Source organism: Alosa pseudoharengus, unplaced genomic scaffold (assembly GCF_046254945.1).
Source record: "Alosa pseudoharengus isolate Yale_2024_CS ecotype anadromous, Long Island Sound unplaced genomic scaffold, YU_APseudo_1.1 YU_APseudo_1.1_scf_22, whole genome shotgun sequence".
Lineage (NCBI taxonomy): Eukaryota > Metazoa > Chordata > Actinopteri > Clupeiformes > Clupeidae > Alosa > Alosa pseudoharengus.
In genome coordinates, this window is record NW_027468680.1 from 25,289,158 (window position 1) to 25,304,675 (window position 15,518).

General features: G+C 40.4%; 2 protein-coding genes across 2 annotated transcripts; both read left to right on the plus strand.

The window, feature by feature from the left end:
* The first annotated feature begins 177 nt into the window (after positions 1-177).
* On the plus strand, positions 178-9,711 carry nenf (neudesin neurotrophic factor). The gene is made up of 4 exons (XM_076299474.1): positions 178-496; positions 588-648; positions 8,622-8,725; positions 8,857-9,711. Exons 1-4 carry the CDS (start codon positions 353-355, stop codon positions 9,031-9,033), a joined length of 486 nt encoding a protein of 161 aa, XP_076155589.1. The 5' UTR covers positions 178-352; the 3' UTR covers positions 9,034-9,711.
* Positions 9,712-10,728: 1,017 nt separating this feature from the next.
* On the plus strand, positions 10,729-15,014 carry tagapa (T cell activation RhoGTPase activating protein a). The gene is made up of 10 exons (XM_076299475.1): positions 10,729-11,007; positions 11,443-11,521; positions 11,659-11,712; positions 12,041-12,113; positions 12,272-12,399; positions 12,569-12,730; positions 12,826-12,935; positions 13,049-13,217; positions 13,483-13,591; positions 13,727-15,014. The coding sequence occupies exons 2-10, from the start codon at positions 11,498-11,500 to the stop codon at positions 14,836-14,838; spliced, it is 1,941 nt and encodes a 646-aa protein (XP_076155590.1). The 5' UTR covers positions 10,729-11,007; positions 11,443-11,497; the 3' UTR covers positions 14,839-15,014.
* Positions 15,015-15,518: the final 504 nt, after the last annotated feature.

A 15,518-nucleotide genomic window follows, 5' to 3' on the forward strand; every position in this document is an offset into this window, starting at 1 on the left:
TTGTGTTCTATTGGTGGCCTAAATCTTTTATCAGGCTCATCATTCTGTTTAGGGTGAATCCCGTAGCAGATGGGTGGGGGGACTCAAATGCAAGTCAACCACAGACATTATTGTTCCCAAAGTAGCCTACTTATAATTGAGTCAAAGAATGACAAATGTTATCTCTAAAGCATATTGGCACAAGTCCCTCAAATGTTCCAGATCCCATGAATCGCTGAGCAGTAGACTTTCGGTTGTGGTCGTTCTATCACCCCAAATCAGCCAGTGGCGCTAGTGAGAGTTTGGAGATTAGGACTCAGGAAATCCGTCGAGTTTACAGTCAAGTTTGGATGATTTTTTTCGTTGAGCAGAAATGCAGGGCACAACCACATTTATCTTGATTTCAACAGTATCACTTGTTTGTTTAGCGAGTGACACGACATTGAAAAAAGAAACACTCTCGAGGCCCGTGCGGCTGATCACCGAAGAAGAGTTGGAGAATTACAATGGAAGTCAGGTAGGACTGAGCATAAACACAGGAAACTTTGGCTACATTTCAAATACGAATTAGCCTACTGTCATTCATTGCCGTTGCATTTTCTTCACAGGATGGACAGCCAATTTATATGGCGATAAACGGAGTAGTGTTTGATGTTACTACAGGAAAAGGTAAAGTCTGTTATTTGTGAATGATGTTTGAACGTTGAACCTTTTTCAAGTGCAGTAAAATTAGAATGATTTTGGATATTCGGCAGACATTCGACTGAGTTGATTTAGCTACTGTTACAACGTGTGTCGCAAACATCTAAGATTCTAGGCTTATAAATCACACAATTAAATCCCGTTTACAGAGGTCTCCAGCCCACATTTGGTGAAAAGAAGACCTCATTTGGTATTTTGAAGCCACAATATTTCACTTGTAATAACCAGAGCCGGACAGTAACAGAGTACATTTACTTGAGTACAGTACAATTTTGAGGGATCTGTAGCCTACTTTACTCGAGTATCATTTTTGGGGAGTAGGCCTACTCATGACTTTACTCAAGTATCGGAACTCCCCCTATTCATGGGTTTCATCAGGTCCCTTTCCACAGGTGTATTAATCAAGTACCATGCAGTCTGCATTGATAATCAAGGTGCTTGATTTTATACACCTGTGGAAAGGGACCTGATGAAACCCATGAATAGAGCTGCACAGTCCCGCCCACAGCCAAAACGCGGTTAGGTGCCGGATGTAAGCTTCCCATTCATTTGTCCCATTGACGTTTGGAAAAATCCGTATCTAAAGAGTTTTACAGCATGTCTTAGGCTAACCAGCTACGGCATAACTCATAAGCATACAACATATCATTTCGAGTGAAAAAACGAAGAGAAAATCCAAAAAAAGTCAAAGGTACAAGACTGTGTACATATTTTAATTTCCGAGCGAAGGAACTACTCATCCCATAAACCACCGGGCCTCACTGAAAAATATATAAGCAGCACGAACCAGCGCGAAATATTTCATTTCCAACCGGCGACAGCAGCGAACCCTTTCCTCCAAACAGTGATATTTATATAGTGATTGTGCAGTTAATAGCAGTTATTTCAGGAGTAATCGTGTAAATAATAGTGTTTTGATATTGAATTTTATATTTATCATCGTGTATTTTATATCGTGTGTGTCAAAGCGGTTAACGTTAACGGCAGTGCTTCATAACTGTTACCTGACTCATCCTATGCTGTCATCACTGCTCAGTCGGGCTGATGCATGGTCTGCTCTTGGACCACCATATTCAGTTTATTAATTTGCCGTGAATTATTACACAAAATGTTCATTAAATGCACGAAGTATTCCTAGGTTAATGATTAATATGAATCATACAGTATGAAGGCTACAGTAGCCTAGCTAATGTTAACTAGCACTGCTAGCAGCATTAACATTACAACCTCCCTGCTTAGCTAACTCACCACAACTTTGTAGGTCTTGTCCCTCATGCTGCTGACCCTTACAAAACCCACAAACTGACTCTCGGACACACAACAGTCAATAATGTGACCCGATTTAAAGTGGCTTTCACCCCTTTGGACACTCACTAAAACATAATATTCATACCTGTGTTGCAGCATGTAAGCTAATGTTAGCTGCATTATGTAATGACATACCATAGTGTATATGTCTATGATGACATACAGTGTCGGAAATGCTAAAGGTTAGCCTGTCGGCTAGTGCTATAGCCTACCTGAAAAGTTTGAGTGTTTAAACTAACATTTACAGTGGTCTATTTGATAGTGTATTGGCCCTGACTAAGTTCGTGTGATGTATAAACCCCAATCCTTGTTGATACAAGTACCAATATTCGTCAAGAAAGTTTTTAATCACATTAAGATTTTCGCCATAGGCAGTAAAAAACTCCTCCATCTTTGTCAATATTTTTCCGCTGAGAAAGTTTCTATGAACTATGACCATAACGGCCTTTCCACCAATCAGAGGCATCACTGTGGGATTGTGGGATTGTTCAGGATTGTGGGTAATGAAGTACTTATCCAAGAGATCGCGAATAAAAGGCATTTATCTCAAAACAAGGTTAGTGCCCCACGAACTCTTGGTGTCTATAGGAGCATATACAATCGCTTAGTACAACCGTAGCTGGTTTTAAGTCTACCACGTGCAGTTACGTTTTTATGGCTTACACCGCAATTGTCAATGGAGAAATTGCATTGAATTTTTACATCCGGCATCAGCTGTGGGCGGGACTGTGCAGCTCTATTACCGTCGGTCCCGTATTTCCACCATCTTGCATGTATGTGTCACTAATATCCATTTCTATACAAACCAAGACGGCGGACTCCTAAAGAAACACAACCACCCACACCATAGGTGTATCTAAATTAGTTAAGTACCAAAAATGACATTTTACCGTGACTCAAAGAGCTGTAAACAGCGTTGTAAGGCTTCGTGTACACATCTGCTTGGAGCTCCAGTGGAATTTTAAATTCATGACGAGAATTCTCGGTCTAACCGTTCATGTGCCGTTGAAACGGCGTAAATAGGCGACCCTTCAGGCCAGCACTATAACGAGCGTGGTAAACAAAATCGGATATTTCAGGCAGTAAATGCTCCCGTTAAGAACCAAACCAGATTTTGTTCAAATCTACACACATATGGCTACTGAAAATGTAAGGTTCATTTAGCAAATGTTATTTTGAAGTGTTAAAAAACATCTTTGTTTTAGAATTTCCGAACAAAAGTGGTGATAATTGGGGGTGTTACGATACATTTGAGAGGCAAATATTGTACTCTTTACTTCACTACATTTCTACCCATAACCGTGAGTAGGCTACCCATTACTTAAAAAAATCTCGGAAACCCTCAGTTTGTTGTTTCCCTCTCAAACGTGATTGGATTGTGCAGGATTGAGACAGCCTATCAGCAATCACCTTCAGCTTTCCGCCAAAGTCAACTCCATGGTCAGATAAGAGACGAAGCCAATGGATGAAGACACAGCAGGTCCATCCCGGGAACCTGAGGCCCCACCTCGCCAGACTATTTCAATTTTCTGAACAAGTTAATGATAGTTTTCACTTCAAGTGTTTCAATTACAAAATAGTATTTTGTATTTTAAATTCGTATTTTAAATACATGTATTAGAAATACTGCCCATCCCATGGTGAAAAGATGAAAATTACTTGATTCAATTCCTTTTACATTCTCCAAGGTATTAACATTAACATTTTTCATAACTCCATGTCAGACGTTTCTGTACATAAATGTGAGCACTGTGGCAGTAGTAATGCAATATTTAGAAAATGTAGGCTACTCTTGTACTCTTGATACTCAAGTACTTTTAAAAACAAGTACTTCAGTACTTTTACTTAAGTAGACATTTGACTGTTGTACTTTTACTTGTACTTGAGTAAAATTTAGCAAAGGGTATCTGTACTTTTACTCAAGTAATGAAGCTGTGTACTCTGTCCGCCTCTGGTAACATGCTAACGCAAAACAGTAGACGCACGCCGCAAACGATACACAACCTAATTGCTCTGGATTACTAGCCTGACGAGCCAGACCCACATTAAAATGTAGCCCTGGCAGCAAATGTAATTCGCTGCCGCTAGGGGCGCGTCTAGATTTCTAGGCTACTGGATTACCTTTCACAGTTGGTTTTTCAAAATAATAGTCCTACTGCTGTATTCAACAATGCACACAATATTCCCATGCCAATATTTCAGGCTGTGGTGCACTTGTGGCCAAATAATTCACACCATTCTAACCCTCCTCTGTAGCTCTTCGTATCACAGCCCATATTTTTTGGAAATAAGACTTAATTTTGTGTTTGGGGGCCACTTGAAATATTTTATTTGTAATAACACGCTAAGCAGTAAAAGTACACCGCAAACGTTATAAAGAATCTAATGCTATGGACTACCTTTCACAGCAGTTGGTTTTTCAAAATAAAAGTCCTACATCTCTATTCAACAATTTACCTAATTTTTCAATGCCAATAATTTCACACTATGGTCACTTGTGGCCTAATAAATCCCTAACCCTTTTCTGGAGCTCTTCGTATCACAGCCCATATTGTTTGGAAGTAAGACTTCATTTGGTGTTTGGGGACCACTTGAAATATTTCACTTGTAATAACATGCTAACGAAAAGCAGTAGAAACACACTGCAAATGTTATAAGGAAACTATTGCTATAGACTACCTTTCACAGCAGTTGGTTTTTTAAAGGAAAAGCCCGATACAACCATTGACAATATTTCAGGCTGTGGCGCACTTGTTGCTCAATAAATCACACCATTCTAACCCTCTTTTGGAGCTCTTTTTATAACTAACAGCCCATATTTTTTGGAACTTTTATACAATTTTATACAACTTCATTTAGTGTTTGGGACCATAATATTTTACTTGTAATAACACGCTAACACAAATATGTAGAAACACACCACATATGCTATTAAGAACCTATTGTTATGGAATATCTTTCACAGCAGTTGGTTTTTCATAGTAAAAGTCCTACTTCTCTATTCAACAACAGTTTTCACATGGCAATATTTCAGCGTGTCAAACGTGTCAGGAAATAGGTCACATCATTTTATTGCTCTCATAGAGATCTTCATGTCACATCACATTTCTTCTAAAAAATGTAAATTTTACCACACTCCATTTTCATGGGTTTCCAACATCCTAGGTATGTATGCCTATAAATTAAAACGGGAAAGACTCAGGCATCAGAGTGCATAGCCCATAGACAGACAGGAGGACGGGACTTCCCCCTGGACAAGATCGGCCAATGGATGTGTTCGTCTTCAGGTAGCTGTAAATAAAATCAGCCGCTGTAACCTAAACCTGAAGATAGACAAACGCACCCATAGATTTTTCCGCAGCAGCCAATTAAATAATTTCCCACTCCATACTTACAAAGCACAGTCAAAGAGTATGTAAAGCATGTAGCAGACAGGAGAATAGACATTCAACCTAATGAGAGAAACTTCCATGTCATGATGATTTATCAGCAGCTTCTGAAAAAGGTTAAGAGCATGCAGACAATAGGCCTAATGGTGACATTGCTTCATCAACAATAAGAATAACAAGAAATAGGATTTGGGTTGACATTATCAAAGTTGACCAGGGAAGCAGATTCGTTCACAGAATAGTGTTTTCATTGCTGACCAATTGAGTAGCCTAACAATAATTGATCATAATTAAAAAAAAGTGTAGGCCTATAAAGCCAAATAGCTTCAACAACATCACTTCAATCAAATATCTTTATGAACAACAGTTGGCAGAAATACTTGACCTGTTTCTCCATATTAAAATAGTCTACTTCAACTCACTGATATTGAACAGTGCTGGGTCAGATTGCTTTGAAATGTCTAATCATTAGGCTACTACAGACTACACTACCATTTTTGTAATCGGTAATGTAATCCATTGGATTACAAAAATAATGTAAGGAATCTGAATGCTTTTGGATTACTTCCAAATAAAATATTCAAAAATACATTAAAGGAACACCAGGCAAGCCTGATGCTTTTTCTCTACGAAACTCCCCCTCGCTCGGTCTGAAGCTCTTTTTCTTTTCTTTGCATCTTCCGTCAAGGGTTTTCGCTACTTCTTCTTCGCCGGCTCTGCCATTATACACACGTTTGCAACAATCTCTAGCGTTTCGTTAACCTGCCTCTGTGCTGTAAACTGATCCTGCTTCGGTCGGCGGGTAGGATACACCGAACTTGCAAGTGGGATATTCTTCCTACAGGCAGTAGGGGCGGGTGAGAGAGCCTTCATTCGCCCCGTAATGAGTCATTTAACCATATACAAACGTTGCCTGGTGTCCCTTTAAATAAAAAAAAGACTGCCAAAAGCTGGTCCACCAACATTCCTTTTCTTTTTCATTTTAAAGCAACACAATGTGGGGGGGGGGTCTTAAAATAATGGAGTCAAGATCATTTTGATGCTACACTGACTTAAAATACGTACGGAGAATAGCATGTCTGACATTGCCAATGCATGCCCACTCCAGAATGCATTTTATTACATTATGTTATTCTCTCGGGTAGGAGCATGACCCTTTTTGTCTGTTACAGACAAATTGATAGAGAGAAAAGCGTGTAGAAAAGGCCCTTGACTTACAGTACGTGTTGGGGGTGCAAGATGGTCTACTTGATGGGTACTTGTGTCTTCTACATTCCGTGTCCATTCATTCCAAATTGGGTCTATCTTAATTTTTTCACTACACTGTATATTTATTGCATGATTTAAAGCCATGATATGTATTAAAATACATAATCAAAATGTAATCTAGTAGTCTAATTATAGTTACTTGGTTTTTGTAATCTTATTATGTAATCCAGATTACTTGTATTCAGTTACTACCTAACCCTGAGCATGACCATGTGCTGTCATTGTTGGATTTCAGTCCAGGCATGGACTTGGCCTTCAAAACATGTCTCCTGCCTTAATCAGTCTTTAGAACAACGACTTCACTTCACAGATGGATATCCTGACATTCTGTAGTGTAGAATTCATAGTTCTATTAATGATTGCATGCTGCCCTTGTCCTGAGACAGCAAAATTCTATATAAAGTCATAAAGCTCTATATAAAGCCATTTGTGTCACGTTATTAGTCCAGTATCAGGGGGAACTAGACAGAAGGAAGTGTAAATGGGAGGACAGAAAGGGAGAAGTTACTGCTGTGTTGCTTTGTGTTTAAAGTTTTTGACCAGCTGGATAGTGGTGTAGTGGGGATTTTTAAAATGTGGTTGGGGGTGCTATTGGAATGACGTCATTGCAAAAAACTGCCTTACGCACCTCCACATACATCGGTGCGTAAGGCCAAGGCCAAATTGTTACCAGCTTTCGTGAACAAGACACCGTATTCACAAATCCATTCAATGACTTGGATTATCTTCAAAATGTATAGTCTGCAGCCAGACTGCACTTTTCCACCAAAGTCTATGAATACCAGTTCTGTAGCTTTTCATTTTACTATTGTTTTATTTTAATTTTGTTTTACAGCACTTTGGTCAACTGTTGTTGTTTTTTAAATGTGCTATATAAATAAATTGACATTGACAATAGGGAGAGACAGCATGACTTCACCTAAAGATCCATCAGCTGCTCTAACTAGACAAGGAAATAGTTAGGGTTTAAGTATCCTTCCAGGCTGACGGGAGATGGAGTTGGTCATCCCATCTCACGCGGACTACACTGAATCAGACCCTGATTAGTGGCAGCCTGGCAATCCGGAGCAGATAGCTACTGACGCAGCCATGCAGAACAGTGAAACACTGCAAAGTCATAATATTCCCGCTTATCTCTAAATACAGTCACACACAGATATACACAGGGACAGTACAGATATCATACAGTCATTACATAGAATCATACTTTTAGTATCAAAGTGACCCACTAATGAGAAATGCAGAACATTAAACCACATATTGGAATATTGGACATAATGTTCTAATCCACTTTCTCTCAAGTGCTACAGCAACAAACTGTAACAAATTTTATGACAAAGAGGCCTAATTGGAGACGTTTGTGTGATGGATGCACTTGTTGTTATCACTGGTAACAACGTTTACTATATTAATAAACGCACATTAAAATGGTCAAAACAATGCTCCAAGAAGTGGGGGGACGGCGTTCCCCCACGTCCAACGCCCACTACACCCCTGCAGCTGGATGAGCCAAAGGATGGATGGGTCAAAACTCTCTGCTATGTGCTCTCTTCTATCAGAGCCTGACAAAGTAGCCTGAAACAAGGTGGTGGTAATGTGTTGGTTTGGAACTGCTTTGCTGCCTAAGGACTAAAGATTCTATGCTCTCCTCTAAATTCTTTGATCAGGACTAAGACGGCCTTTAGTTCTGTCACTACTGACAACTAAAGGAGCTGCATTGTGCCAGAAGTTTTGCAGCCAAATGTTGAGATATCCATCAATAAAGTGAAGCACAAGTGAGATTGGAAAGACAATGAGGAAAGACAGTCTACCAAAGAATAGTTCAGACAAGAAATCTATTAAGTCTTGGGTGATATTTCTGCAAGTTTTCAGAGTTTCCTTTAAAGTCTAGCACCCCTGTAGTATTGGCCTATTAATCAAATGGAAAGACAAAGAGAACCACACCTGAAACCATGCAACTTCTCCCTTGTGTAGATTTTTATGCCAAGGGTGCACCATACAATGCCTTGGTGGGAAAAGACTCTACGAGGGCTGTTGCCAAGATGTCCCTTGATCCAGACGACTTGACTCATGACACTGTAAGGTGCCACACATTGGGGCCCGTATATCTTTGCCCAGACATTTTTCCTTGTATGGTAGGTTTCATTTTACAGTGCAGTTGTTTTTCAAACGCTCTTGCCCTCTTTGTTTGCCTTTCCCTCTCTGACAGACTGGTCTGACAGAGGAACAGCTAGAGTCTCTGGATCGTGTATTTACTGGGACCTACAAAGCAAAGTATCCCATTGTGGGCTACACCGCACGACGCATGTTCAATGAAGATGGCAGCCCCAACAAGGACTTCAAACCAGAAGACCAGCCTAATTTCACCTTAAAACTTGAGTTATGATTATATGGCCCTGTGTAATTTCACAGAGATCCCATCAACATGAACGCATTGTGTTAAATTGGGCTTTGGATTTGTGTCCAATCAGGACATCGGTTGAGTCATACATAATTGTAGATGTCCAGTAGGGGCAGTACGGAAGGGAGATAGAATGTGCTTTGTGAGTGAGTCCATCTTCCTCTTACCAAGAAAGACATTTGATGCAAGGAAATGTTAAAGCAATCATTAACTTTAGAATAGATTTTTTTTTGCTGTATTCTTTGTACCTTGATGAAGAATTCACACTAATGGATATTTTGTGTTCAATTGTCTCTGATAGCACAGGTCTCTAACAAATACCTCAGACATTGAGTCCAGAATATCAATAGAACACCAGATGACCTCAGATAAAAACAATCAATTTCCAGTAACTAGTTATGTGCTGCCCTCTACGCCTTTGCATCTTCTCACTTGTCTATGGAGGAGGTGGGTGAAAGGCTTGTGGTGGTCTCTCCCCCTACACACAGTGGTTTGATGATGCATGTCTGGCCTTTGTGTGGGATTTTTCCCCTGGTGGGCTCCGTCAAATCAGCCCCTCAGCGTGGGGAGTGTCAGAAACTTGTTTTGATACGTCTGTTTGTAATTTGTTTATTTATTTTTCTACAAATAGGTGGGTGATTAAATTAAAATGTGATAATTTGATGCATCAGTCCCATGTCATTTCTTTGGTTTGGGGTATTGACAGTGTCATTTAGCTCCCATCAGAATTGTGTATGTTTTGTATTGCTCAGGTATCGCTGCAACAGATCTTATTGCATCTTCATTCTGTATTTAAAACACTTTTTTAAAATTAAGACCTTAATATAAATATTACAACAATAATGATTTGAATGAATTGAATGATACATTTAAATAACCGCTGAGTTGACCCAAAAAGATAGAGTTGTGTTGTGTGGATGATAGGAAATTCCTGCTTACTTTCTGTCTTCATTGTGTCACATCAAAGAGAGGTATAAAGCAGTGAACAGTAGGAGGATAAACACAGGCACACGTCTCCCCACTCACTTGGCTGCTCAGTTGGCTGAGTTACTGCATTTATTGTAAGCAGAATGGACATCAACGTGGGTTGATGATTGATGGATGTTAAAGACAGCACTGTTAGTCAATAATCATACAGTAATATTCTTTTCTCAGAAGGCAACTCTCAGGATGAGTCTTTATTCTGAGGATGATTGAACTGTCAGTGATTACCATAAACTTCAGTAACAGTAAATCTCTACCACAATAATGTTTGAAATGACAATTAGAGATGATGATCACTAAAATACTCATATTCATATTATGTATACAGTAACTGTGTTTGCATACATAGTTATGGCCCATTTCATATACAGTAATAACAAGAAAAATGTTTTATATGACTTACAATACATGTGGAAGAGCATTATTCCTTAAATGAAATATGCATGCTCTTTACCACAGACCTGTGTCATGTACTGTATATCTAAGTGTGACTCCAGTACAGGCCTTTTAAATATGGGAATACATAGTGAAAACTGCATCTAGATATTGATCTGCATTACACCAACAATGTAACACAGTTCCTTTCCATGTGAAAAAAAGACTTTTAAAATCTCCTGTCTTCTCACGTTTACCATTTATGACAGAAAATATCTTCCTCAAACCTATGTCACATTAGGTCAACCAGACCAGAGCTTGTTGTGTTACACGCATCACTTTCCACCCACTCCGACGTCGTCATCCCATATATGGTAGGAGGGGGTGTTCTCGGTGGGTGTCCGTGATGCTGCTTCCTGTCTCCATTGCACATCAGAAATTCCCCTTTGCCAGCCCACAGCAGTTTTGAGAGTTGCTGTGGGCTGTTTCAGTTTAGTCAGTCTGCCTCTGCTCTAGTGGATGGATGCTACTAGCGTGTGTTGCGACTTTGCCTAGAATCTCATAGGATAAAGAGTAAAAACAACTAGATGTATCCCACAGGTAAGAATCATGTTACATTTAGAATCATGTAGGAACTGGGATTGTGATATGTAGCCTCTTGCAGCCTATTCTGTCTGTTGCATTGGATGTAACAACTAGTTTGTTTATGATTGTGTGTCGATAAAGCTAGATTTAGATCTATGATGGTATGTGATTGGTCTATGATGGATTGTGATATGGTCTTATGTAGCCTACTGTCAATACAAGCTATATCTTAACCTGAGTTTGTTTTGAAATGTTGATTGATCTGATCATTTCAAGACTTGATTACTTTTCTTTTAATACTGTACATGTTTTAGAGGTAGAATGTATGCATCTTGACGGGTTGCATGTAGTTTCTAAAGAAAGCTTTTTTTTACTTCATTTTTTTATTTTGTATTGTTATAGATATTTACTCGACATGTAAAGGTTTAATGCAGATGACATCTCTTACAGTGGTATCCTAAGCATTCCAAAGAACCTGTATTTGTTGCCGTCTGAAGATTTACCCATGAAGGTGTTGAGCAATCACGTGGTAAGTTCACACTTATAATCTATCTTCCCTTCCTATTGTCTTATGATTCCATCAAGTAATTTAATCATCACTTTTCATAGTGTTTTTTTTTTTGACAAGATAACCATTCTGACAATTGCGATGTTTGTCTCCCACAGTCTAAAAGTCTTTCTGAGGGTGGCATGGACTCATTCATCATGTTGCCTTCAACAGTAAGTATTTTATTTTATTGTTGAGCCCCATCATGCAGACACCCCTCAAGAGTTTCTGGAGAGGCTTTCAATCTTACTTTACGATCAATGACAGATAAACTCAAACATTATTGAGACCAGTTACTGTACTATAAATAGCCCTTATTATCATCCCTGTGTGAGTGGATGGTGTTGTGTTGATGCTAATTAGTAGCCTTGTTTTGAAAGATATGGAAACTATTTATACCACCATAGTTATTATGAACTGATGCAGTTAATACATTTCAGGGTAGGGCCACTGTTGGCATCTTGTCAGGTCACCACATCAAAATGCTCTTGTCTTTCCCAGGGAGATGTGAAGACCGAACACGTGTTCCTTGCTCAGTCAAGCAAAACAACTCCTGGAAACGCTTCTCCTACTGGTAAGAACAATGAAAGTCTTTGAAGTCTTTTAGGTGAAGGCCAGTGCTGTTTACATTTAGAATATATGCAGCATTATGTATAGCTAATAATTGCTAGTTCTCACACTTTTTGATATCTATAGACAATATAATGACCTCAGTCTCCTTCCCTTATACAGAGAATATCAATCAAAAGCGATGGCGGAATGTGTTCAGGAGGATTCAGAAGAAACCCAAGTCATCTTTGTTTGGACAGCCTCTTTCCCATGTCTTTCTTGATGAAATTACACTTCCAAAGCCTATAACAGTAAGTTTGTTTTGCTTTTCTCTTTTAAGCATCTCCCAGCATTTTACACACAGACAGGCATGCGCACACACACACACACACACACACACACACACACAATGTATTAGGCATCACTGTACCCTACTGTTCTTTGTAATAAGAGGTCATTGTGTCTGGTGTTTTTTTGCAGGAGATCCTGGTGCTTCTGTGTAAGAATGGACCATGCATAGAGGGAGTCTTCAGGAGAGCAGGGAATGCCCGCATCATAAGGGAGACCAAGGAGAAGCTGAACACTGGAGTAGAAGTGGACTTTAGTGACATGTCAGTGTTGCTGCTGTCTGCCCTTTTCAAGGTAAGAGAAAGAAAAAACACATGGCTCTCTTAATCATTAACAGTCCAAGTAGCAATAGCTCAAAGGCTAATTTGCTCACTTTGTTTCAACTGAAGGACTTTCTAAGAGAAATCCCTGGTGGTTTACTGATGGAGGAGCTATATCAATCCTGGATGACAGCAATGGCAACCGACGGTATTGATGAGAGATGCAGAGCGCTGAAAAAGTAAGTAATTGCCAATAATAAGAGCATAGTAACATTTGAGCCTATATGTCATTGACCATTTACCACAGGCCTGTTGTGAGAGAATATTAAGTTTTAATCGTTTGATTTCCCAGGGTTATTGAAGAGCTACCAGAACAGAACATTGTCCTTCTGAAGCACCTAGTCTTCATGCTTGATCACATAAGCCAGAATGCAGAACAAAACAAAATGAACCCCAGGAATTTAGCTGTCTGCATTGCACCCAACCTTCTCCAAATTCACCAGGTTGAAGCAGTTGAAAAGGTGAGTCATTTATTTTTCTCCCGTGCACTTGGGTTTTAACAGAGTTAGAGAAGAGATGCAGTCTGACTACATGGGGAAATTTTGAACGTGAAACCAAAACAATTACTCTCCTGCACTCATACTGATGTATTTTCAGCACGTAGCTTTAGATCTGAACAGAAATAGCTCAAATTTCTAAGAAGTGGAAACAATAATTCCCCACTCTGTTCCTCATGAAAAACATGATTTTCATATTGTTTAATAAAGCTGTGTTTTGTTTTTTTAGGTCACAGACCTCACAGAGTTTCTCATTGACAATTACCATGAAGTGTTTGGTGAGAGGATTCAGTACCTTCTTGGTGATTCAGATGAGGAAGAACTAAATGACTCCCAAGGTAATGGAAATTATATGAAATAACCAGTGCCTAAAACAAATATTATGATTTGAATACTTGAAACAAAAGCATCATCTGTGAACTGTCACATGGTCACACCTCTGATTCCTAATTATACTTTTTTGCACCACTTAGATTCCCTGTGTCCACACGACTCTGCTTATGAAACTGATGCTGATGGAGAAAAGGGCAGCTGTGTTCACCTGGTGTCCTCTGCTGACGGAAAATTACAATACAGTCTGATCTCAGGAACCTCCACCCCAGCAAAGGAAACTTTCAACACCTTCACAAAGCCCTTCATCCGGAGAAGCTCAGAGCCAGCCATCACACTCCCCCAGAGTGTGAGAATCCAGCCCACTCTCACCAGGAGTCACACCGACTTTCTGCTTAAGACAGGGGGCGACAGATGCCACTGTCAGAGCATGCTGTTGAGGAAGCAGATCTCAAATGAGTGCATCGTAGAGAAGGGCTGGAGATCACTGGACTGCAGCCTGGCACATGGACAGCACCGCGTCCGCTTTGCATCCGGAGGCTGCCATTGCTCTTCCTCCTGCTCCCTGGAAAGTGCCTTCTCCAGCACGTCCGAGAGCTCCATCTTCGTCAGCTCACCCCCAGTCTCACCATCCTGTCAGAGGAAGAGCCTCCCGTGTGCACTAGCCCCTGTCCCTGTCCCTGTCCCTTCCTCCAGCCAACCCCAGGAGCATCCCGAACGTCGGGAGCCCACCCTCCAGAGGCGTTCACAGTCACTGCGCTACGCAGCCACCCACAACCGCACCGCCCTGAGGAGGGGAGGCTCCAGCCGCTTGGCAAGAGACAGGAAGACCTCGCTCCAGACTAGCGCCCTCCCAGAGGACACTGAGGTCTTGTGCAGGCCACTGGCTCTCTCCAGCGCTGAAGTGTTCCAACAGGTGGACAGCAGGATCCCCAGCCCGCCACCCTCCTACCAAGAGGCCACCCAGAGCACTTCACCTGCATGCCACTCAATGACAGTACAGGAAGCGTGGTGTCAGAAACACCCTGGCCTCAATACACACCCCACAGACCAATCACACACCCTCCACAAAGACACTGTCGCAAATAATGTTACAAATGGACCTGACAGACCCCTACCTGCTATGCCTGTGGCTGTGTGTCAGACAAGGTCCATATCAGAGTCTGTTTACAAAGCTCCAGCAAAGAGGGTGGTGCGCAGATGTAGCCAGCCTGTGTTTGAGGAACTGATACATGCACGAGAATCATACGTGTGAGATGGTTCACCTTCACACAAAGACTATGACCACCTGTAAATAAAAGGACTGTATTAAAATGCTGCCTGCATTACTGTATACCCAGCATCTAATGAGTGACCAAAATGCTATGCATTAAAATGTATATATCATGATGTAACAATGAAAATACTCATGACATTAAACATCTCAAGATATTTAAGCAACACCAAAGAGTTTTTTGTACCTTAAAATAATGTTTCCAAAATCGTTTCAGTGGTTCATCAACTCGTAACAGGGTGAACGGCACTTTCTGCATTCGCTTCGCGGCCCTCTATCGGCTATAACCGCACTATGTAAGTTTGCCAGATCGGGTAGCGGATCTGTAGTTCGATGGAATGAGACATGAGAAACTACAAATTTGACTTGCATCTGATGTCGCAATACATCGTAGGCTACTTTCATAAAATCATGCAACATATTCTACCTTGTCTGTGGACATTGTTATTTGCAAAGCCGCGCTGGATAAACAAATAGGCTAGTGCAGAGAAAAAGTTCTTTGGTGTTGCTTTAAACTTGATTTACTTACATTTACATATAAAAGTGCTTCATTTGTTCTTTCGTCCTCTAATCAACAGCCCAAATGTTTATCAAAAGTTTACATATTTACAGTAGCCTCTTAAGTGACAGTAGAGTTCATGTAGGTAGGTAGATAAGTGAAC